This window comes from Staurois parvus, unplaced genomic scaffold (assembly GCF_062004578.1).
Source record: "Staurois parvus isolate SC_StPar_1 unplaced genomic scaffold, SC_StPar_1.0 ptg000235l, whole genome shotgun sequence".
NCBI classification, from domain to species: domain Eukaryota; kingdom Metazoa; phylum Chordata; class Amphibia; order Anura; family Ranidae; genus Staurois; species Staurois parvus.
The window spans coordinates 3516794-3540607 of NW_028318031.1; the positions used below are offsets into that span (position 1 = coordinate 3516794).

General features: G+C 41.4%; 1 protein-coding gene across 1 annotated transcript in view; it reads left to right on the forward strand.

Annotated features, from left to right (window-relative positions):
* The window catches only part of PRSS56 (serine protease 56), a 62160-nt gene extending 38618 nt beyond the window's left edge, over positions 1–23542 (forward strand). Inside the window, exons 9-17 of the mRNA XM_089680170.1 lie at positions 68–227; positions 444–632; positions 7281–7442; positions 10971–11067; positions 11357–11516; positions 14126–14261; positions 17266–17343; positions 19937–20043; positions 22598–23542. Coding sequence (XP_089536296.1) covers positions 68–227; positions 444–632; positions 7281–7442; positions 10971–11067; positions 11357–11516; positions 14126–14261; positions 17266–17343; positions 19937–20043; positions 22598–22771 — 1263 coding nt within the window. The 3' untranslated portion in view covers positions 22772–23542. The remainder of the gene's footprint in view (positions 1–67; positions 228–443; positions 633–7280; positions 7443–10970; positions 11068–11356; positions 11517–14125; positions 14262–17265; positions 17344–19936; positions 20044–22597) is intronic.
* The last annotated feature ends 272 nt before the right edge of the window (positions 23543–23814 follow it).

The window sequence follows — 23814 nt, forward strand, 5'->3', positions numbered from 1 at the left end:
TTTCAAAGTTTCCAATTAATTTGATGAGCTAATCAACAGTAATCTAATGTGATGATTTCCTCTATAGGGAGACTCTGGAGGACCTTTGACCTGCCAGGATCCTTCATCTAAGCAATATGCATTATATGGAATCACCTCCTGGGGTGATGGCTGTGGAGAGAAAGGAAAACCAGGAGTATACACTAGAGTAACTGCCTTTATTGACTGGATTGGAAGCCACATGAAAAGTAAGCAGTTTGTTTTGTGTTAGGTTATCTGTAAATGTCAATTACAGAATTTGATGCATTACAATATATTTGAATTAATATAAATCAGAATATATTATATAAGAGTATTTTGTGTAGATTATTATTATTATACATACAGCACATACTGTGAAAATGACATTGGCTATAAAGGTAAGAGATTTATGCCGTTACTGAAAAGGCTTTTTTCATCTACAGAGTCAAGTCCCACTCTTGAGCCCTCGTGTCTTGAATTGCGTGCGCTGAGTGATATTCAGCAAAATAATCCAAAGTCTGAGATCAATTCCATCTGTTCTTTTTATAAGCAGTTCTGTCCAGGTCCACTCAACCCAAAGGCTTGTACACGGCTAGCAGAGGAGAAATGTAGACAGAAGCAGAGAAGATGTGGTAAGTTTTATATAAATGGATAGATATAATTATCTTTCTCTCTAGAGATAGAGTGCTCAGCATAAATGAGTATACCCCAACAGATTTGTACAGAAAACCTTTTCTGTTCTTTCAGTACCAAGATTTTCTTTGGGACACTATACTACAAAATACTCCCACAACTGTGGGCCATTCATTGAAAACAAGATTTATTAATTTGCACACACAACAAAGTATTTTTCCTAACAAATTCATTCAAGACCATGTTGCAAAAATGAATACACCCCAATGAAAGTCTTAGGAGCAAAGCTAAATTTTAGACCACAAAATCCTGATCAACAAGAATTCAACTACAGGTGAGTCTAATTATTCATTAAACAGGAGTCCAGCAGACAGTTGATTATAAAAGGGCTTACTTAAAGAATACCCCTTCCCATTTCATGCTGTCAGCTATGGTACCACATGAAAGAAAAATGTCACAAAATTAATTTCTTTATACAAGAAAGGTGAAGACTACAAGAAGATCAACAAAGCTTTACTTATCAGTCAGAATACTGTAGCAAAAGTGATACAAACATTTAATAAAGATAAAACTGCAACCATCTTGCAAAGGCGTCCAGGCCATCCAAGAAGTTAACACCTCGACAGGAGAATCTTCTGATGAGAAGGGTTGAAGAAAATCGCCATGCAAGTTCACTGCAGTTAGCTAAAGAAGTAGAAAGCCAAACTGGGGTGATTGTTTCCCATGACACAATATGGCTTACACTACAGAGGAATGGCATGCATAGGTGTCATCCACGAAGGAAGACTCTCCTAAAGCCCATGCACAAAAAAGCCTGACTAGAATTTGCCAAGGCCCATTCTGAATAAGAAGACTACTAGGACTATGTATTCTGAAGTGATGAGACCAAGATAAATGTTTTTGGAACTGATGGCTGCAAAACTGTTCGGCGTCACAAAGGTGAGGAGTACAAAGGAAAATGCATGGTGCCTACAGTAAAACATGGTGGTGGCAATGTCCTCTTCTGTAGGGCTGCATGAGTGCTGCTGGTGTCGGGGAGCTGCATTTCATTGATGTTATCATGAATTCACAGATGTACTGCTCTATATTGAAAGAGAATATGCTACCATCACTCCATGCCCTTGGTCGTCGTGCACTTTTTCAACATGACAATAATCCAAAACACACATCTAAGGCCACTGTTGCATTTCTGAAGAAGAACAGATGAAAGTGATTCAGTGACCAAGTATGTCTCCTGATCTGAACACAATCAAACAACTATGGGCAATTCTGAAGAGACAAGTTGAGCATCACACTCCATCCAGCATCCGGGCTATAAAAGAGGTCGTTCTTGAAGAATGGAAAAAGATAGATGTTACAATATGTTGCCAATTTGTTCAATCCATGCCTTGAAGACTTGGTGTTGTCCTTACAAATCATAGAGGTCATACAAAATACTAGATGTAGTAGTTTTTGTTGTGGGATGTATTCATTTTTGCATCAACTAATTTGAGAAAAACTGAAGATTTTGTAATCTCAGTTTTATTATTAACCTTACTTTCATGTAATGAGTTAAACAAATGTTCTATAAAATCCAGTTTTGTAAACAGGATGTACTCATTTATGCTGAGCAGTGTATATACACTGTATTGCCAAAAGTATTTACACCCCTCCAAATCATTGGATTCAGATGTTCCAATCACCTCCATGGCCACAGGTGTATAAAATCAAGCACCTAGGCATGCAGACTGCTTCTACAAACATTTGTTAAAGAATGGGTCGCTCTCAGGAGCTCAGTGAATTCAAGCTTGGTACCGTGATAGGTTGCCACCTGTGCAGTCCATCCGTGACATTTCCTTGCAACTAAATATTCCATGGTCAACTGTTAGTGGTATTATACAAAGTGGAAGCAACTGGGAACAACAGCAACTAAGCCACAAAGTGGTAGGCCACTTAAAATGACAGAGTGGGGTCAGCGCATGCTGAAGTGCGCAGTGCACAGTGCGCAGAATTCACCAACTGCCTGCAGAGTTAATAGCTAAAGACCTCCAAACATCATGTGGCCTTCAGATTAGCACTACAGCAATGCATAGAGAGCTTCATGGAATGGGTTTGCATGGCCAAACAGCTGCATCCAAACCTTACATAATCAAGTCTAATCAAAGCATCGGATACAGTGGTGTAAAGCATGCTGCCACTGGACTCTTGAGCAGTGGAGACGTGTTCTGTGGAGTGACAAATTGCTCTTCTCTGTCTGGCAATCCGATAGACATGTCTGGGTTTGGCAGCTGTCAGGAGAACAGTACTTGCCTAACTGCATTGTGCAAAGTGGAAAGTTTGGTAGAGGGGGATTCTGGTGTGGGGTTGTTATCAGGGGTTGGGCTCGTCCCCTTAGTTCCAATGAAGGGAACTCTTAAGGCGTCAGCATTCCAAGACATTTTGTACAATTTCATGCTCCCAACTTTGTGGGAACAGTTTGGGGATGGCCCCTTCCAATTCAATTTCAGCCCTCAAAATTTCCATTTGCCCATTCTCATTGGACGAGTGGAAATAAGGTGAAAGCAAGCAGCACCTGGCCTAGGGGTGTGTGGGAGGGGCAGCGCTGGGGGCAGTGATAAGGACCAATCTCCTGTATGATTTTCAATGAAGCAGCTGAAAGCCATGGAAAGGAGAGGAGACGATGCTCTCATCTGCTTCATTGAAAGACATACAGGAGATCGGTCCTTGTAACTGCCCCCACCGCTGCACCAATCAGACCTGATTGCTCTGTGAGAAGGGTGAGAGGCTGGGTCTGCTCTCCCTCCCCCTGTGCCCATCCACATTCCAGTCCCTGCAGCTTCAGAGAATGAGTGGGCAGGAAATTGAACACAGAGCCACCGACAGCTCTGATGCTCTGATTCCTTCCACCCCTCCCTTCCTTTCTTCCACCCACCACTCCATTCCTTCCTGCCTTCCTTCCTTCCACCCACCCCTTCCTTCCTTCCAACCACCCCTTCCTTCCTTCCTTCCATCCATTCCTACCTTCCTTCCTTTTACCCACCCACGCCTCCCTTCCTTCATACCTTCCTTTATCCATTCCTTCCACCCACCCCTCCCCTCCTTCCTTCCATCCCTCCCTTCCTTCCACCCACGCCTTCTATCCAATCACCCACCCCTCCCTTCCTTTTCTCCACCCCTCCCTTCCTTCCACTCACCCCTACCTTCCTTCCATCCACCCACCCCTCCCTTCCTTCCAACCCTCCCCTCTTTTCTTCCACCCCTCCCCTCCTCCCTTCCACCTATCCCTTGCTCCCCTCCCTTCCTTCCTTCCTTCCACCCTCCCTCTCTTCCTTCCACCATCCCCTCCCTCCCTCCCTTCCTTTCACCACTTCCTCCCTCCTTTCCTTCCACCCCTCCCTTCCTTCCACCGCTCCCTCCCTTCCATCCCATCCTTCCTTCCACCCCTACCTCCCTCCCTTCCCACCCTTCCTTCCACTCCTCATTCCCTCCCTTCCCACCCTTTCTTCCACCTCTCCCTCCCTTCATTCCACCCATCTTTCCCTCCCTTCCTTCCTTCCACTTCCACCCCTCCCTACCTTCCCACCCTTCCTTTCACCCTCCCTTCCTTCCTTCCTTCCACTCCTCTTTCCCTCCCTTCCTTATTTCCACCCCTTCCTTCTACCCCTCCGTTCCTTCCACCCCTCCCTCTCTAACTTCCTTCCGCCCCTCTCTCCCTTTATCCTTTTCTTCCTTTCACCCCTCCCTCCCTCCTACCCCTCCTCCCTTCCTTCCACCCCACCCTTTGTTTGTCCCTTCCTTCCACCCCTCCCTTCCTTCCTTCCTTCCATCCCTCCCTTTCTCCCCTCCCTTCCTTCCTTCCACCCCTTCCTCCCTGTCTTCCTTCCACCATCCCTTCCACCCCTCCCTTCCTTCCTCCCACCCTCCCTCCCTTCCTTCCATTCCTATTTCCCTTCCTTCCTTCCTTCCTTCCTTCCTTCCTTCCTTCCTTCCTTCCTTCCTTCCTTCCTTCCTTCCTTCTTTTCACCCCTTCCTTCCCTCCCTTCCTTCATTCCACCCCTCACTCCCTTTTTCCCTTTCTTCCTTCCAATGCTGCCTCCCTTCCTTCCTCCCACCCCTCCCTCCAGTTGTCCCTTCCTTCCAACCCTCCCTTTCTCCCTTCTTTCCACCCCTCCCTCCCTTTCTCCCTTTTTTTTCCACCCCTCCCTCCCTTTCTCCCTTCCTTACACCCCTCCCTCTCTTTCTTCCTTTCTTCCTTCCACCCCTTCCTCCCTTTCTCCCTTCCTTCCATTTATTTTCTTCCTTCCTTCCTTCCACCCCTTCCTCCCTTTCTCCCTTCCTTCCATTTATTTCCTTCCTTCCTTCCTTCCTTCCTTCCTTCCTTCCTTCCTTCCTCCCCTCCCTTCTCTTCCCTTTCCTTCCTTCATTCTGCATAAAACGTTTAACAGTGCCATTACATGAGATAATTTATGAGTGCATGTTTAGGGGTGGAAGTAGGGGCTGGGCAGGGTAGGGGTTGGGTTGGGCAACTGGTGACGAGTAACTCTTAAGTCCTGGCTAGTAGCTCAGGACTTTACATTTTGAGCCCTGCCTTCCTGTTCCAACATGACTGCGCACCAGTGCACAAAGCAAGGTCCATAAAGACATGGATGAGCAAGTTTGGGGTTGAGGAACTTGACTGGCCTGACCTCAACCCGATAGAACACCTTTGCGATGAATTAGATCGGAGACTGCGAGCCAGGCCTTCTCATCCGACATCAGTGCCTAACCTCACAAATGCGCTTCTGGAAGAACGGTCAAACATTCTCATAGACACACTCCTAAACCTTGTAGACAGCCTTCACAGAAGAGTTGAAGCTGTTACAGCTGCAAAGGGAGGGCCAACTCAATATTGAACCCTACGGACTAAGACTGGGATGCCATTAAAGTTCATGTGTGCATAAAGGCAGGTGTCCCAATACTTTTGGCAATATACCTATGATATGTTTAGGTCTCCTGCAACTTATTTTCTGTGTGTTTTATGACATAGTATCCAACAACCACCTAAGAAGACCTAAGGTGAAACAGCATACACACCAGAGAATTCAAATGCTGTATAGTATGCAGATTTACCATACACACTGCAAATATAAGATGCATTAAACTGATGACCAATCCAAAACATTTGGTGATACTAAAGAGAACTGGAAGGAAGGACAAGGTAGAAGTTGAGACAAAAAGATGGAAGGAAAGCTGTACATTTATACAAATTTACATAGATGTAAGACCTGCTAATCATGATGGAATAAAGCAAGTTTAAGCTCCATAACAGCTACGCAGAATCATATAATTAAATACATAATCTGTTACATGAACAACGGACAACATAAAATGCCAGTTTGATTACACAAAGTTGTAAGATGTTCCTTGACTTGTTATGGCTAGCTTATAGTTCAGGCAGATGGCTCAAAATTGTTAAATGCATCCAGAAAAAGAAGTTTCTTTACACATTTCATTGGCAATAGCATGGTTTTTACAATGTATTTCATAATGTAACATAAAATAGAACACTTGTCAGGTGTTTACTGCTGCCTGTATCCCACAGACATCCTCTCTTTTTGTCTGGTGACCACTATATTGGAGAAGACATTACGGTAAATCCAAACTGTTATGGCTGTCACCAAACCAGGAGGTGAGGGCATATCTTCCAGTGGGGACACCTGTTTTAGTGATAACTGTCTTCAGAGAGATCTCCAGGACAGAAAGTAAAGAGTAAAACTCCCAAATGGGGTACAGACAGCATAAAAAAAATAGACTGGGGTTCTAACTATTCATATTCAATCTAAAAAAAGACTTAGCTACAAAGACATTTAAACTCAGTTTTCTATTTGTTCTATCTCTCTTTTAAAAAATGTATCTATCTGTTGCTCACCAGCTAACAACTCACAATTATTTCTCAGTTAACCGTCAGTGCGTAATTTACTTTCTCATTTTTACCATTATTTTTTGTTACTTTAATATTAAATATGCATTTGTAGATGTTAATTCTGTTTTCAAATGGGAGATTTAATACTGGCTTGATTTTATGCATGGTTGTAGCTCCTGTTAGTGTAAAATAATTGGTTAGACCCAGAAGCATAACTAAGGGGTTTAATCTTATTGGATGTGAAGTGTAAAACATTCAGCTATTCTTTATAAAAGAGGTGGCAAAAGCAAATGACTCATGGATTTTTTAATTCATATGTTATTTTCAATATTTGCCTTATCTTTTAAGCCCTTTTCAAGGTGTATGCAGAGTGACACAGTAAGGACCTACTTTAATGATTGTTCTTCCTTGAGGTTAATTGTTACATTATATTCTCTTTGTAATTTATGAGCAAGAAATTCTATAGTCAGCATAGATATTGTACTTGAAAATCCCAGCCATTATCAATAATTTAGGCACAGTTAATAGACATTATCTTAAAATGCATTGCAAATATGGGAAGGCTATAAATATATATTTCATGGCCATTAAAAAAAATAACTGCCTTGGGACAGCTGCTGGTTACCTTTGCTGAAATAAAACTGGACACTGAGTGAGTTAGCGTCTGAGAAATGTTAATAAGCCATGCATGTAAAAGTTTCTTGTCTGATTTCAAGTCACCAGTATGCAGTGCTGTCTTTTACTCGTCTGCCTTCCATTATTTCAGAACTTCGATCCTATCTTCAGATCCTTCTAAATTTGCTACGGAAAGCAGAGGACTCTTTGCGGACAAACATGGACTTTTTATTCTTCACTCAGACCATCCCACAGTTCATGAAGCAAATGTACAGTGACATATTCCCCTCTAGGGTCCGCAGAGATCTCCCAGGTACTTCATTCTGATAAGCAAAATTCATTTTCTTGTACAATGTCAGATTTTCGTTCAGTAATGACATAGAACAAGCCATTTTTCAAACCAAAAACAAAAATGTAATATATTGCAGCTTGTCAGAAAGCAAAAGAACCTGTCTTCTGCAAGCTACTAGTCCCATCAACCCCTTATATAATGGAGATGAAGAAAGGCAGACATACAGTTGCAAGAAAAAGTATGTGAACCCCTTGGGATTACGTGGAGTTTTGCATGAATTGGGCATAAAATGTGCTCTGAACGTCATCTAAGTCACAACAATAGAAGAACACAGTCTGCTGAACATAATACTACACAAACATTAGATGTTGCCATGGTGTAATTGCACATAACATGTAAACATTCACAGTGCAGGGAGGAAAAAGTATGTGAACCTTTGGACTTAATAACTGGTTGACCCTCCTTTGGCAGCAATAACCTCAACGAAACGTTTCCTGTAGTTGCAGATCAGACCTGCACAATGATCTGGAGTCATTTTGGACCACTCCTCTTCACAAAACTGTTTCAGTGTAGCAATATTCTTGGGATGTCTGGTGTGAATCGCTCTCTTAAGGTCATGCCACAGCATTTCAATCGGGTTGAGGTCAGGACTCTGACTGGGCCACTCCAGAAGGCGTATTCTGTGCTGTTGCAGCCATTGTTTTGTTGAATTACTTGTATGCTTTGGGTCATTGTCCTGTTGCATCACCCATCCTCTGCGGAGCTTCAGTTGGCGGACAGATGGTTGTACGTTTTCCTGCAAAATGTCTTGATAAACTCTGGAATTCATTTTCCCATCAATGACAACAATCCGTCCAGGCCCTGAGGCAGCAAAGCAGCCCCAAACCATGATGCTCCCTCCGCCATGTTTCACAGTGGGGATGAGGTTTTGATGTTGGTGTGCTGTGCCTTTTTTTCTCCACACATAGTGTTGTGTGTTCTTCCCAGACAACTCAATCTTGGTTTCATCTGTCCACAGTATATTTTGCCAGTAGTGCTGTGGAACATCCAGGTGCTCTTTTGCAAACTTCAAACGTGCTGCAATATTCTTTTTGGGCAGCAATGGCTTCCAACGTGGTGTCCTCCCATGTACTCCATTCTTGTTTAATGTTTTCCTTATTGTAGATGTGTCAAAAAAAATGTTAGCATGTGCCAGAGATTTCTGTAGGTCTTTAGCTGACACTCTGGGATTCTTCTTTACCTCATGCAGCATTCTGCGCTGTGCTCTTGCAGTCATTTTTACAGGACGACCACGCCTAGGGAGAGTAGCAACAGTGCTAAACTTTCTCCATTTGTAGACAGTCTGTCTTACCGTGGACACATGAACATCAAGGCTTTTGGAGATACTTTTGTAACCCTTTGCAGCTTCATGCAAGTCAACAATTCTTGATCGTAGGTCTTCTGAGAGCTCTTTTCTGCGAGGCATGGTTCACATCAGACAGTGCTTCTTGAAACCAGTAAACCCAAAACAGGTGTGTGTTTTTTAAGGGCAGGACAGCTGTCAGCAACACATCCAATATCATCACACTGATTGGAGTCAAGGTTGGCTCACTCCTGGCTCCAATTAGCTCTGGGAGAAGTCATTAAGCTAGGGCCTCACATACTTTTTCCTCCCTGCACTGTGAATGTTTACATGTTATGTGCAATTAAACCATGGCAACATCTAATGTTTGTGTAGTATTATGTTCAGCAGACTGTGTTCTTCTATTGTTGTGACTTAGATGACGTTCAGAGCACATTTTATGCCCAATTCATGCAAAACTCCACGTAATCCCAAGGGGTTCACATACTTTTTCTTGCAACTGTATTTGAAGTCCAGCCTGCATAGCAACCATGGCTCCCTCCAGAGATACAATGAAAAATATGAGCATAGACACAAGGAGACAGGAAGAGTATTTTTTACAGAATTACCAGGTGAAAATAAAGGGAAAACAAAACCTGGATAAAGAAAACTAATATATCCAAAGGATCGGAAGCTGCAATATATGCAATTTTAGTTTTAGGGTTTAAATACCCATTTAAAGTGCATTTGGCATTGATGTAGGAAACAGTACTCTGACTGCTAGTTTGCAAAGTATGCAAAGACATAGATGGAAGAAGTGTGGCCCTGGACAGAGCCACCATTTTTGCAATGCTTGCCTAAGAGAAACATGGACACTGGTATTGCTGATTTGTCATTCTGCAAATGCTAGTTGTCTGGCTGTTATGCCAACACTCTGGTTTTAATACTTTGTCACTAACCCAGAACAATTTGGCAAAAAGGACGACTGACTTTACTGAAATTCCTGATGGGCATACTTGCTCTGGGTTAGTAAGTATTAAAGCCCAACCCCTCCCTTCCCTGTGGCCACTAGTGTATATTTTTTGCTATTTGTTCATTGATACCTACATTTTGCAGATACATACAGACCAGTCATGCAATACCACAGGGTCCTCTTCCACTTTGACTCATCCCTGGGCTAGCCATCCTCACTGATGCAGAGATCAATCTGATTTGACAACATCAGAGACACTATCTGCATCAGAAAACTGTGAATGAAAGGAGCTGTGGCAATACCCCTTTTGGAGGACAGGTCCATAACACCCGCACTCACACTATGGTCCTCCTTATTATGACCTGTGTTATGCTGGAAGTCATTCAACCTGAAAGACTGACGATATCTTATCGTGGAGAAGAGGTATTGTGCAGGGACAGCATGGGATCGCAAGTGAGTATTGCAGTCAATACCAGCTGAAGGGGACCAACTAAAAAAATAGGATGGTAAATAGCAATAGAGCTGGGCTTTAAAGCCAAAGAGTCAGGATAACAGCTAAGCAACAAGCACATTCTGAACAGACGTCAACAATGTCAGCCTCCATATTTCTCTTTAAAAAAAAATTTCTTTAATTATTGGTAACCAATATACTATCCAGTTATTATTGTTGTCAATATTCAGATCTTTCCTGCACTGGGCAATCTGTAGTGTGGATGCAATTAACAGAATCCATCAGATTGAATTTTACATGTGGTTTCAATGCAACGCTGAAGGCTAAATTACCAGTACTAGTTCCAGGGCATCCATGCAACTTCTACTTATTGAAATACCTATTTTGAAACTAGCACTTATTACAAGAATCAAATTATAGCAACCTTCAGGAGTGAATAACAACCTTGAGTGAGACAAATACTCTTTGAAAATTAGTTTACAAACATGGCTTTGTTATGGTTATGTTCCGCATCCATATATGGCCCAATCAATAGGTATAGTAAGCGTAGCTACACTAAACCATGGTAAATCCGATCTGGTCATGCATGGATTTCTAAAATCGTTAAATGATATCTGACATGATAGAAAAGCATGCCTGTTTGTTACAATGTCCTAACTTTAGGTGGCACTGTGACCGGTATCTATGACCACGACTAAGCTACTAGTCTGTGTAGTTTCATTATATAAATATTTAGAATATTTAATATACATACTGTATACATATTCCTTTTAAAGTTTACTGTTGCATTTGTATTTGAAAAAGAGCAGCATTCTGCCATGGATGAACTGAATAAGGACATACAAGCTGATTCTCAGGAATACAACAGTACAGAGACACAATCTGGAAATGATACACACAGGTAATCTGTAATAGCTACCGTATATGTACATAGAAAGTATATTTAATGTTCTTAAATTCGATCAGTCACTTGGACAAATTTCTTTGCTCCAGTCCTAATGCTTCTATGAACATGACAATTCACAGGCAATTTGGTCACAAAAATGATCCAAGCATTAATGCAACTTACCCCCAGAAGTTTTACTTGTTTCACATTGGTCTGTAGCAAACAAAAGGGTTTATAATTTGTCTCAAGGACTAACATACATACTTAACTAGTGAAACCTTGTTTCTCTTCATTGTTCTTCCAGAAAACTACAGAGCATAGTGTTTGAATCCCTGTTTCCAGATGTAGGACCTGGGTTGGATGATTGGGTATCTGTTCTTCACAGTATGGTTCCTGTGAATTCACTAGAGGAGAACATGGTGGGCAAAGAAATTCTGGGACTGGAGGATCAACTGTTACTGGATGTAAGAAGACAGGCATTGCAATTTATAGAAAAGATCACATTTCTTATGCTTGGCTGAAATTAGTGTTTTAGCTTTTTTAGATCTAGAGGAAAGTCTATTTTGAATCACACCTGGCATATGTCTGTAAAATTCCAAGTAACCCACCACCAATATAGCAGGCTACCTCTAGTACCACATCTTACCTTTAAAACCTGTAAGTGTACAAAAAACATGCAAGTGCAAAAACACAAACACAAAAAAGTACACTTAAGGTGTGCTTTTGTCCACCCCCCGAAGAGGTAGGACCTCTACCCTGATCTCCCAGAAGCGCAAGGCTCCTGACAGGGACAAAGGGTTTCCAACATGGTCCACATGGCCAAAAGGCCTGGCAGACCCCTTTCCTTGTGGCTAGCCGAAGCCGACCACCAAGTACTAGGTCAGGGAGCTCTCCTGAAGAAAGACCCCACAGGAACAGGGAAGGAAGGAACCTGATAGTCATGCATCCTCCCCCTAGACTTCAGGGCAGGCCCAAGGACCCACACCATCCATCCTAATGAGAAAAAAACACACACAAAAGGGAAAGGTGACAAAACAGTGAAGAAAAATAAATAAATAAATGGCTGTGCAATTGTGCACTGGGTAGGCCCTGAGGCCTGTAGCAAAAAAACCTTCACAATTCATGCCCTTCTTCTGAAGGACATTATTTGGATATGACTAGGCATGTTCCCCCCAAGCGACAGTGGTTGTGCCTGGTGATAGATATCTAGTGCTGCATTGTGAGATGCAGAAACTTTCATATGAATATATTCCTCAATAGCCACAAGGAATAAAAGTCCACGTCGTGTAACCAAATGCATTTGCAAATTCAGATATTACCTTGTAGAATTAGTGGTAAGTTGTGATATCATCACTGTGCTACACATATCCTGTGCAGAGAGCAGAGCTGTGGGAGAGACTCAGAAGACTCCACCCTCCCTCAGAAAATTACAGGGAGAAGATACAAGGAGAGAGCACGGTCTTTAATACAGGAATTTCTTGGACTGGCAAAGTAAAGGAGTTGCTTCATGCTGGAGTAATGGACAGATCTGGAAGAAATACACAAAGGCCAGGGTTGAAGTAAATATATTCATGACACTTGTACTTACATTATATTGACATAGCACATTGTTCCACTTGTAAGTGTATCTCCAGACAAAACCTTTTTTTAATTTTGGACAGAGTGGAGAAGAAGAGGAGAAGAAAAACAAGTCTTAATCTATGCCCCCATTGAAGAGATTCGCCACTCTGTCCTGATGACTATTGTCACCAAAACAGGAAGTGGTAGGAAATCCAAAATGCTAGAATTGTCCCCAAAACTAAGGTAAAGGAAAACCTTGTAATGGGGACGTGTTCTGGAAACAACTGTCCAAGAGGAGAATTCCATTCTCTTTGGGACAATTCTGTTATATCTCTGGGACAGGAAGTGAACTAAAATTTTCCCAATGGTAAAAAAAATTATTTCACAGGGGTATTAACCCTTCTTTACTCTATCCAAAACTAAAAAGTTTGGCTGCACTTCAAACTTTGCAATCAAATTGGAATAACACTCAGTTTATGTTTGCTACATGTTCCTATTCATATAGCATAGCTTTCAAATTATATTAAAACATTGTTGATTACCTTTTTATTTGCAGGAAAATACTATAATAGAATGTATGTAGTTTTTCTCTTCTATGTAATGTTAAAGAGGGGGCTGGGGGTGAAGGTATGTTTACCGTAATTAACCTCGTCTTTAAAGTGCTGGCAAAGCTTCATTATCAGTTTTAAATTAGATGTACATACTGTCTGTCCTAACAATCGGTTAAATAAATCAATAAATGAGTACATATAATATATGGTAATGCACTTTTTAAAAGAAATGTCTCTAAAGTGTTCAGATAGCGCAATGTTAAGCAAGTTATGCTGAACAATTTAGGCTGCCTATAGAGTCCTTTGTATAACATTGCATTGAAGAAACAACTTGATAAGTACTAAATACACATTTTTAATTGTTTTAGGTATACTATATTAATGGGAAGACATAACAACTCCTAAATTGTAAGCTCTAATGAGCAGGGCCCTCTGTTTCCTTTTGTTGTAAATTATATTGTAACTGTAATGTCTACCTTCATTTTGTAAAGCGCTGCACAAACTGTTGGCGCTATATAAATCCTATATAATAATAATAACAAACATATAGTGGGGGTTTCTTAAATTTGGCTGCAAAAGTAGAAATACACTTTCAGTATATTTATGCGGATTGCGAGACGAGCAATCAGAAAGCACCTGAAAATTTAGTATTTGTCCGTCAGTGTATATTGTGCTATATTCGCTATTGCAATAATGACAGGCAGTTACCTATTTTTGTGCCACCAGATACTAAAGAGACCGTACAGAGTTATGTGTATGTTATGAGTATGGATTAGCTTTGTTGGCTTCATATTATATAGTTGGTAAAGTAAATGCTGATGAAAACCAGCACTCAGCACTTTGAAAGTTTTTTATTCTTCCCATGTGTTGCCCACAGGTCATTTAACAAGTGCAATTCTACTGTCATGAAACAACTACATTAAAAAAGTATCAAGCAGAATTGTGTTTTTTTGACATTTCAGACAAATGACGATGAAGTGCAAGAGCTGAAAGAAGAAGGATGGAGAGCGATTCACAGCCTGAAGTCACAGCTCAGAAGTCAAGGTGTTCTCATAGATGATCTTTCTGTATCGCAGAATGCTGCAGCATCAAATCTAGGTACTGGATTTATGTTATGTTTTTAGCTAATGAAAAGCTATCAGGCTTAAAGAGTAACTCCACTTTTGTTGAGAAAAAAAAGTCAGTCCCTCTGGGTGATCAATGTACATTGCAGGGATTTTAACAAACTTTGATGCAGATTGCTACCTTTAATGAAGGAAAAGCTGCCTGTTTGTGTCAATATGACTGTGAAAGGGACTGACTTGCGAATGTGAGTGAATAACCCTTTGGAAATTCCTCACCAGAATGACATTTTTGTGGCAGAGGGTGCCTATAAACTGACTTGTATTATTATTGCTGCAAAGTGAAGCAAAAACGAGAAGCGCACCAACCTTGCGCATTACCTCTGTAACCAAATTTATTAATTAAAGAATGGTACTCACAAACAGCGAATAAAATCAGGCATGTAGTCCTCAAAGGGACTTCAGAGAAAAGGAGCCAGCGCGAATCCCATCATGGGGGTAGACAATCAGTCCACTGACACGTTTCGAAGGCCATGCCTTCTTCATCATGGCCTTCGAAACGTGTCAGCTGTACTGAGTGTCTACCACCATGATGGGATTCGCGCTGGCTCCTTATCTCTGAAGTCCCTTTGAGGACTACATGCCTGATTTTATTCGCTGTTTGTGAGTATCATTCTTTAATTAATAAATTTGGTTACTGAGGTAATGCACAAGGTTGGTGCGCTTCTCGTTTCACTTTGCAGTATTGGTCGGGCTTCCCCAGCCTTGTTTGGAGATGCACAACCTTTAATACAGTGGTGGTCGCCTTTTTCTGGTTTTGGTTCCATCTACTCGCCACCGGCCTGGGTCCTAGAGCGCAGGAGAAATCGCACCTTGTATTATTATTATACAGGATTTAATAGCACCAACAGTTTGCTCAGCGCTTTACAATATAACGGGAGACAATACAGCAACAATACAGTTCAATACAATACAATATAATACAATAAGAGGGTTAGGAGGGCCCTGCTCCTTGGAGCTTAAAATCTAAGAGGGAGGGGCTAGTGGTACAAAAGGTAATAACTGTGGGGGATGGACTGGTAGGAGGAAGAGAAGATTCCATTATTAGCTGAATTCAGGATAGGCTTCGCTTAAGAGATAGGTTTCAGAGATTGCCTAAAAGTGAGCAGAGTAGGTGATAGTCTGATAAATTGGGTTAGAGAGTTCCAGAGGATTGGGGAGGCTCTGATGAAGTCCTGGAGACAAGCATGGGAGAAGTAGACAATGGAGCAAGAGAGTAGGAGTTTGTGCAAGGAGCAGAGAGGACGGTTTGGGTGATATTTGGAGTCAAGGTTGGTGATGTAATTTGGGGCAGAGTTATAAATGGTTTTATATGTTATTATTAATGTTTTGAATTTTATTTGTTGGGCAATGGGAAGCCAGTGGAGGACTTGGCAGAGAGGGATGGCAGATATGGAATGGTTAGTATGACTTGTATCTTAGTGCAGACTTCTAGGAAAATCAGTGAGCCAGGCACACAAGCAGGAAATTACATTTTGGGAGGGAGCAGGGGCTGTGTAAGGAATACTTTCAGGTTATCATAAGTTTTAATATAATTCATTTACAATGTGGTTTTTGTGGCAATTGTATGTGCTATTTTTTATTATTATATAATTTATATTATATATTATTTATTTTCTATTTTTTTCGCTCACAAAAGTGGAGTTACCCTTTAATTAATAAAACAGGGAAATGACTATATTCACATAACAATAAAATGTAGCAACTATTTAGAATAAATATCATAGTGATCTGGGTACAGTGATTAGATTTTTTTATGGTTGCTATCAGGGGCGGACTGACCATTCGAGCACTCGGGCACTGCCTGAGGGCCCAGGGTCAGTAGGGGGCCCCATGAAATGCCCCTGTTACCTTTTTATAGGCTTTTTTGGGTGTGCTTTGAGTGTGGGCAAGGACACAGGGGCCCCATGAATCCCCCATTGCCCGGGGGCCCCATGATTTGTCAGTCCGCCCCTGGTTGCTATGTGTTACTATACTTTGAGGGAAAAAGAGCAGCAGGTCACTTTGACAGATACAGACAAGACAGTAAGGATGCAAGGGCAGTTGACCCATGAAAAAGGAAGAATGAACCATTACAAAAGAAACTGGCTTATTCCTTTGTTTTATGCTTCCCCCATTTTCAGTAACACATTTAGATCTGTAAGATAATATTTGCAGAGACTCAGTTGTTAGTGTTCAAAAGCAGGATTGAACCTCAGATGGGATCCATAATAATGGATCATCATATCTGGGGCACTACAGGAGAAGTGGGATTAATTGTATATGCCCTTTTCTTTTACTCCCTTTAGCTCCAGGTTAATGCTTGGGAACCAGGGGCGGACTGACCATTTGAAAACTCAGGCACTGCCCGAGGGCCCGGAGTCAGTAGGGGGCCCCATGAGATGCCCCTGGTACCTTTTTCATAGGCTTTTTTGAGTTTGAGCAAGGACACAGGGGCCCCATGATCCCCTATTGCCGGGGGCCCCATGAGTTGTCAGTCCGTCCCTGCTGGGAACATAAAGGATGAGCTATAAGTATCTGTTCTTATTAATCACATCAGTTACAAAAAGATTTGGGTACATAAAATGAACACTCACATCAAATTTGGACAGTATTTTGGTGATCTGGAATCCCCTGCTCATGATGCAGGGGAGTTAGTCACAAACACCACCTACAGCAAGCTCCTTGTCTCAAATTAAAAATAAATAGTTGTAAAAAAAATAGTCAGTACTAAGAAGCTTTTTATGTCTATCAATCTGAATTAGACCTGCCTTGAAATTAATTGTATTGGTGATGAAGGACAAGGAGTAGCAAAACTTCAACAAGTGCAATTCCCTGGAATATAACAACAGATGATTACACAGGACTATGGTAGAAGTATCAAGCAGGGAAATTGGTAAACCTTCTTTTTGCAGAGTTGTCTATATAGCAATAATAGCTTACTGACTTGTTGCCTGAAATAGATTATCGTATATTAATATTAACCTATGGCTTTTTAACAGAACATCCAGTTCACGATCATTCTCAGCTACAGAAAAGGGACCTTACAAGCATGGATGGAGAAAGAAAAGAATTCCAAGGTACTAACACTGGTCTATCATTAATGTTGATAGGCTGCATTATTATTTGTTACGCTACACCACAAAGGAGGTTGGTAGTCTGGGGCCTCTGTTCTTTGCCTCGACTCCATGAATAACCTTGTCATCTCTGACACACCAGGTTAAGCAGATAGCAGATGTTGTACCAATGAGAACATAAGGATATGTACTCAACACACAATTATAACAGGAGTTATTATTAAAAGGAGTAAAGAAGTACACGATACTGTAACTAAACAAAGGGGATGGCAATATGTACATATAAAAATATATATCTAACACAACTGTCCATAAAGTTATCATGTGGTAGTCATTTAAAGAAATGGTCTCAGCAGTTAGATACCTGGGGAAATATATGCATATGTGAAAAAAGTCTCTAAATATAATGTTTTTCTTGAACTTGAAAAAACTTTACAATTTCATATCTTCATGCAATGTTAATCCTCCACCACAAACACCAGATGTGCCCTCACCTGGAGTTTTTTGACCTCACTATATGGCTTGGTCAAAAAACGCATGTGTCCCTTGAGATGGACATGAATTAGCAGGTGTATCCTGGAACTGGACTCTTTCTCCAAAGATCTCTTTACTCCTTCCTCCTCCACTCAGCATACATGTCAAAAAACGATTAAAACACAATAGTGCTTTATCCTTTAAAACATATTACTTCATTAAAAACATAAAACAGTGGCCACTCACATGGTATGAATGCTAAATCGCACCGAACATACGCGCATATGTAACCTGCAATCCCCTTGTATATACAAGCAAAGGAAACTCCACTCATCAGATGTGCGGATGTAATGATGAATAGCGAGCGTCATGACATCACCAAGCCTCTCCCCTACACATTGCGCCACAGGGTCACGTGGCTTTCTCAGGGGGATATGATTGGATGCTACCGCACTCTGAAAGTATATATAGCCGTATCGGCGGCCATTTTCTTGTAGCCCACATCTGGGGCACATCTAGTGTATGAGGTGGAGGGTTAACATTGCATGAAGATATGAAATTGTGAAGTTTTTTTCAAGTTCAAGAAAAACTTTATATTTAGAGACTTTTTTTCACATCTGCATATATTTTTTCACGTATGTTTAATATTGTTTAATATAATTTAGCAGCAATCACATATTCAAAGAAAGCGTGGAACTGTATGTTACGTATATTGGAATTTATGCACATGTCATGAGTATGTGTTAGTGTGAGCTGCTTTTTAATATATGGTTTAGATTTTACACTAAAGGGATTACATTCAGTAGTATTTGGGATTGCTCATGAGAATTTGTTGTTTATATTAGATACCTGGGGAAATGCAAATCAGCATTAAGCAATTGCACAAACCACTTCAAGGGTAATGGTAAATACTATTGGCATAACTTTCCTGCTATCAGTGTATTATACTACTGGAGTGCACTCTAGGGGTGACTAAACTAAATCCTAGATCTACTGCTGTGGTGCCCATTTGCTATAGGCAGTGACATGAATCCATAAAGAGCAGCTTATCTAAAACAACAGGCCTATGCCCTAGATTTCAGCTGCCTAACGTTGGGGCCCAGACCTTAGCAGTGGTGTACATAAATACAGTCCCAATGGAATCTGCATGCAGTGGCATATGCTGCTGGTCAAGTGTCTAGTCCCTAGATGTGTCTGATAGTAGCAAACATGATAAGGCAACAAGGCCCTTTCTCCAACTCAGCAATACAGCCATGACAGTCCTGCTGTACAGGTGCTCACTGGATTGACCTGGTGTGACTCCAGTTATTAGTCTACCAGACTACAGAACTCTAGTGCTTGTGTTGCAAGAGTCTGTATCCTTCAATGGCTCTGTCCTCAGTCTCTGTGTATTCTGATCTATCCTCCCTCTCTCTCCCTAGCCGCCACTGCATAGGACCTCGATCTCCACTCAGGCCACTGGCATTCCAAGAAAATAGCTAATGTCTCCTCCCTTATCACTGCCTCCACCTGGAAACTGTAGTCCAGTGCAGGGGCGGACTGACAACTCATGGGGCCCCCGGGCAATAGGAGCTCATTTGTCCTTGCCGAAACTCAAAAAAGCCTATGAAAAAGGTACCAGGGGCATCTCATGGGGCCCCCTACTGACCCGGGCCCTCGAGCAGTGCCCGAGTTTCCAAATGGTCAGTCCGCCCCTGGTCCAGTGGTAATAGTAGCCCGCAGTATGGCTCCCTTCCTGAACTTCAACTCCCACATTCCACTGCAGCAAGCATAGAAGCCTATGGAGCTCTTTTGGCTTGCCTAAATGCAGCATACCAGTTTAGTGATAGTGTAAAGAGCTGCTGCAAACTATATAACTTACTCCCTATAGCCAAGTATCTGCCTTCATATTCTAGCTCTGTTCAGGGTTATTGGCATAAACAGGTCATTTGGGGAACCCTAATGCACAACTGTGCTTTCCAAATCAGCAATTCTTCTGCAATTTTTACCAAATCATTAATTGATTCACTTCTTTAGTTTTTAGCACATGGGTAGTATATATCGAAAAGATTTAGAGATTACTTACCGTTTTCCATTACTCAATAGATGCTTAACTTAAACTTGACATGTCAATATTGCACAGATTGCCAGCATGTGGCAGAAGCACTTGGTGAAGTTGAGTCTGTTAAAGTGAAGTACAAGTGGATTCTGCAAGTGCCAGAAAGAGAGCTGTCAATGACGTTCCAGGAGGTGAGAAGGGGAATTTGGTGGCTTCTTTATTCACTCTCTGGTCACTAAAGGTGACTAAAGATTGCTTCACAAGACAAATAATTGTACAAATGTCTATTCTTGGGTAGCACACAGCTGTATCAGGAAAATAGCATTGCCTCACAAGACAAATGAGGGTGTCAAAGATTTTATTTTTATAGTTCTGCTAATAAAGCATGATTCATCATCATTTTATTTATTTTTTTGCCATAACCTTGTGTAATTGTCAGGGCAGGGTCACGCACTGACTGACGACAACCACCACCCACAGACCGGAGTCCCTCAGGGCGCGGAGTCTAAGTCCCAGGCTGCCCTTCACCAGGGCCCCTGATGGTGGGGATGGACTTGACACAGCCAGGAACCAGGTCGCGGCCCCCGAGACACCCCAGCTGTGGTAATGGTCGCCGCCAATGGCGTGTAGCTGGTAGGGACCAGATAGACAAAGAGTAGTCGGGCAGGCCGGGTCGATAACAACGGGACAAACGGTACAGAACGGTAGACAAGAATAACAGGTCACAGGCCGGGTTCAGCAACGGAAGGTCAGATCAATGGAAAACGCAGAGAACGGTCAGTCAAAAGCCGAGCCAGATTCCAGGAAAGCCACAAGAGTATAAACAGAGCTATAGTCACACTAACACACAAGACACGAATGCAAAGAGCACGTGTGGACAACAGGCTTATATGTGATCAACCACACCCCTCTGGGGGATGGACCGCAGAGGCCTGAAGGCATAAAAGACTCCCACCATGCTCTGCAGAAATCCAAGATGGATGCCAGCACATGGAGCAGCTTAACCTCTGGGAAAAGGTAGGACCTTGACAGTAATGAGGCAGCTTGACACTTTAAAAGGGAGCCTGACATTGACATATTTTTTTTAATGTTAAAGTGTATTGAAAGATATTTTGTAGTTTTGGAGAGAATAGGGAATGGTTAAACCCTTTAGTTTATATTGCTTCCTGTGTCCACACTAAGGAAATCCACTGCTCTTCACCACTCTGTCTTGGTGACCATTGTCACAAAATAGAAAATGAGGGGAAATACAACATTTTAGAGTTGCATTAGAGCAAGAGTTAAGGGAAAAGCCTTATAATGGGGACACCCATCCTATGCCTTATCCAAGTGAAGCCACACATCACATTGGTGGACCATTATGGAGGCATGGAAGGTCCAAGTTCATAGATCAAGCTGGGATTTGTCTATTAGAGAGCCCTATGTTTAGGTGCTCTAGAAGAAAGCTGACTCACATGTATAGTATGTACCTGTAAATACCTGTTATTGATTGCCAGTGAAAGAATACACTGTTTATGCCTCTTTAGGTTTGTATTAACCACTTGCCCTCCAGAGGTGCCCCCCCCCCCCCCGACCAAGCTATTTTTTGTGATGCGACACTGCGTTACTTTTACTGACAATTGCGCAGTCATGCAACGCTGTACATAAATAAAATTGATGTAATATTTTTCCTTTTCCCCACAAATAGAGATTTACCTTGGTGGTATTTGATCACCTCTGCATTTTTTATTTTTATGCGCTATAAGCAAAAAAATGCCAACAATTTTGAAAAAAAACCCAACATTTTTCACTTTTTGCTATAAAACATATCCAATAAAAAAAAATCTAAAAATCATATTTCTTCATAAATTTAGGCCAAAATGTATTCTGCTAAAAATAAAATCCCAATAATTGTATATTAATTGGTTTACGTGAAAGTTACAGTGGCTACAAATGACGGTATATATACTGGAATTAAAAAAATTTTTATACTAGTAATGGCGGCGATCAGCGACTAATAGCGGGATTGTGGCGGGCATTCTGACACTGAGTTGGAACTGACTAACTGCCACTGACATCCCCAGTGACACTAATACAGTGATCAGTGCTAATAAGAAGCACTGACACTGTGCTAATGACACTGAGCAGGAAGGGGTTAACATCTGGGGTGATCAAAGGGTTAACTGTGTGCTGTGTGTGTTTTACATTGTGTGCTGTGTGCTGTTTTACTTGGGAGACATGCTGCTTTTTATCTCTCTGCTGTGCAGAGAGATACAAAGCAGCACGTCCATACTGACAGGAGAGATGCCTGTGTTGTTTACACACAGGTCTCTACCCTGTCAGCTTTGCTAACGATCACAGAGTGCCAGCTGGGATTCGCCAATTGACATCCCCAGCCTCCAATAGTAGAACGGGCAGGGCGGCGCGTGCGTCCCCTGCCCGTAAATTCAAATCATGTATGTATATGTAACCATGCCACCTCTAGCAGTACTTCTGCTATAGGGCTGATAGTCATAAACATTTGGATGTTATCAGAGAAGCTGGTTTAGTTATATGCCAGGATGGCTCATTCCAGGGTACAAAACAACATGAAAATTACAGTATGTGGCTGAGATACACCTCGATACAGTAAATATTATTTTGACATAAATCCTTTCATCGTCTTACCAATCTTGCCATATTTTTGTAACATAACCGTAAAAGGAACAAATATAATATTGTGTACATTAACTAAAATAACAGTACTGCAAATTTTCCATCTCTCAGATCCTGGTGGACCTTGGGTCAAAGAATACTAAAGGCTTGTATAGAGCTCGGGTTCGAGTTTGTGTTGCTGGGAAGACCATATCATTTATCAGTCTCGTGGGTCTGGAAAACAGTTCTTTTTACCGTACTATGCCAGGACTCATTGCTCTCTCAATGGATACCTTGAAGACTTAAGAAGCTCAATGCAACATCAAATAACATGAAAAAGAAAACAAAGATCTAATTTGGACAAAGGGTAGTACAACCCTTTTGCTTGTTCATTTAAGGAGCTCAAAGGGAAGGATGTGGCAACACCACAGTACACTGGTGCAAGTGAATACTACATTTGTCAGTTGTCTGAAAAGGCAAATTAGACAATGAAGATGCTGGACCTTTGAACTCTAACAAAACAAAGAAATATTTTATTTAATTTTTAATTCTAACCAAATTTTAAATGTCAAGAATTGAGCTTTTTTAATTGTCAAGATCCTAAATCGTATGCTACCCCATTACCTGTTTCTGTGATTAACCAAATTGAAAAAAAAAAAAGTTAAAAGGACATTGAAACTGTATGCTTAGTATTTATAACTGCACTTCAAGGACCAAGTATGATTTGTAACACTTGAAATCCACTGCACTATGAATGCTATGGTATTTGTATTTTATGAACTATGATTAAAATATGACAATGGAAGATCTGTGCAGCTCTTTCTACCTTATCCACTACACAAGCATGGATCAGCTTATCCAATTCAATAACATCTTTGTGATACAGAAGCATAGGAATGTGCACTTTCCCAAGTAATTCCTGTATTTGTGAATTGCCTATCTGCACATTAAATGCAAAGATTCCGAATGAATATTATTCTGGTTAACAACTTTATTTGTTGCTTGAAACGTGTTTTGTTTTGAAAAAATGTAAATGGTCCAATTAAACTGTGAATAAAGCACCCTTTCATGAAAATACACCCTGATGCTGAACTATTCAGACAAGTAAAGATGGTGTTTTCTGGTAGTGTTGAAACCTCATTGTCCCTTCAAGCACATGGGATTTTAGACCCCGTACGGCAACATCTTAACTACAACAATAACCAAAACAAGATCTGAATCACTGCAATAGGTACCCACTGCTCAAGGTAGGTCGGCACTTAGGCTCCTCTCAAGACACAAAGTGGGTTGCTGGCCCAGGTCACCACTGTATCACTTCCAAATACAAACTCCAGATGGCTGCACTCCCG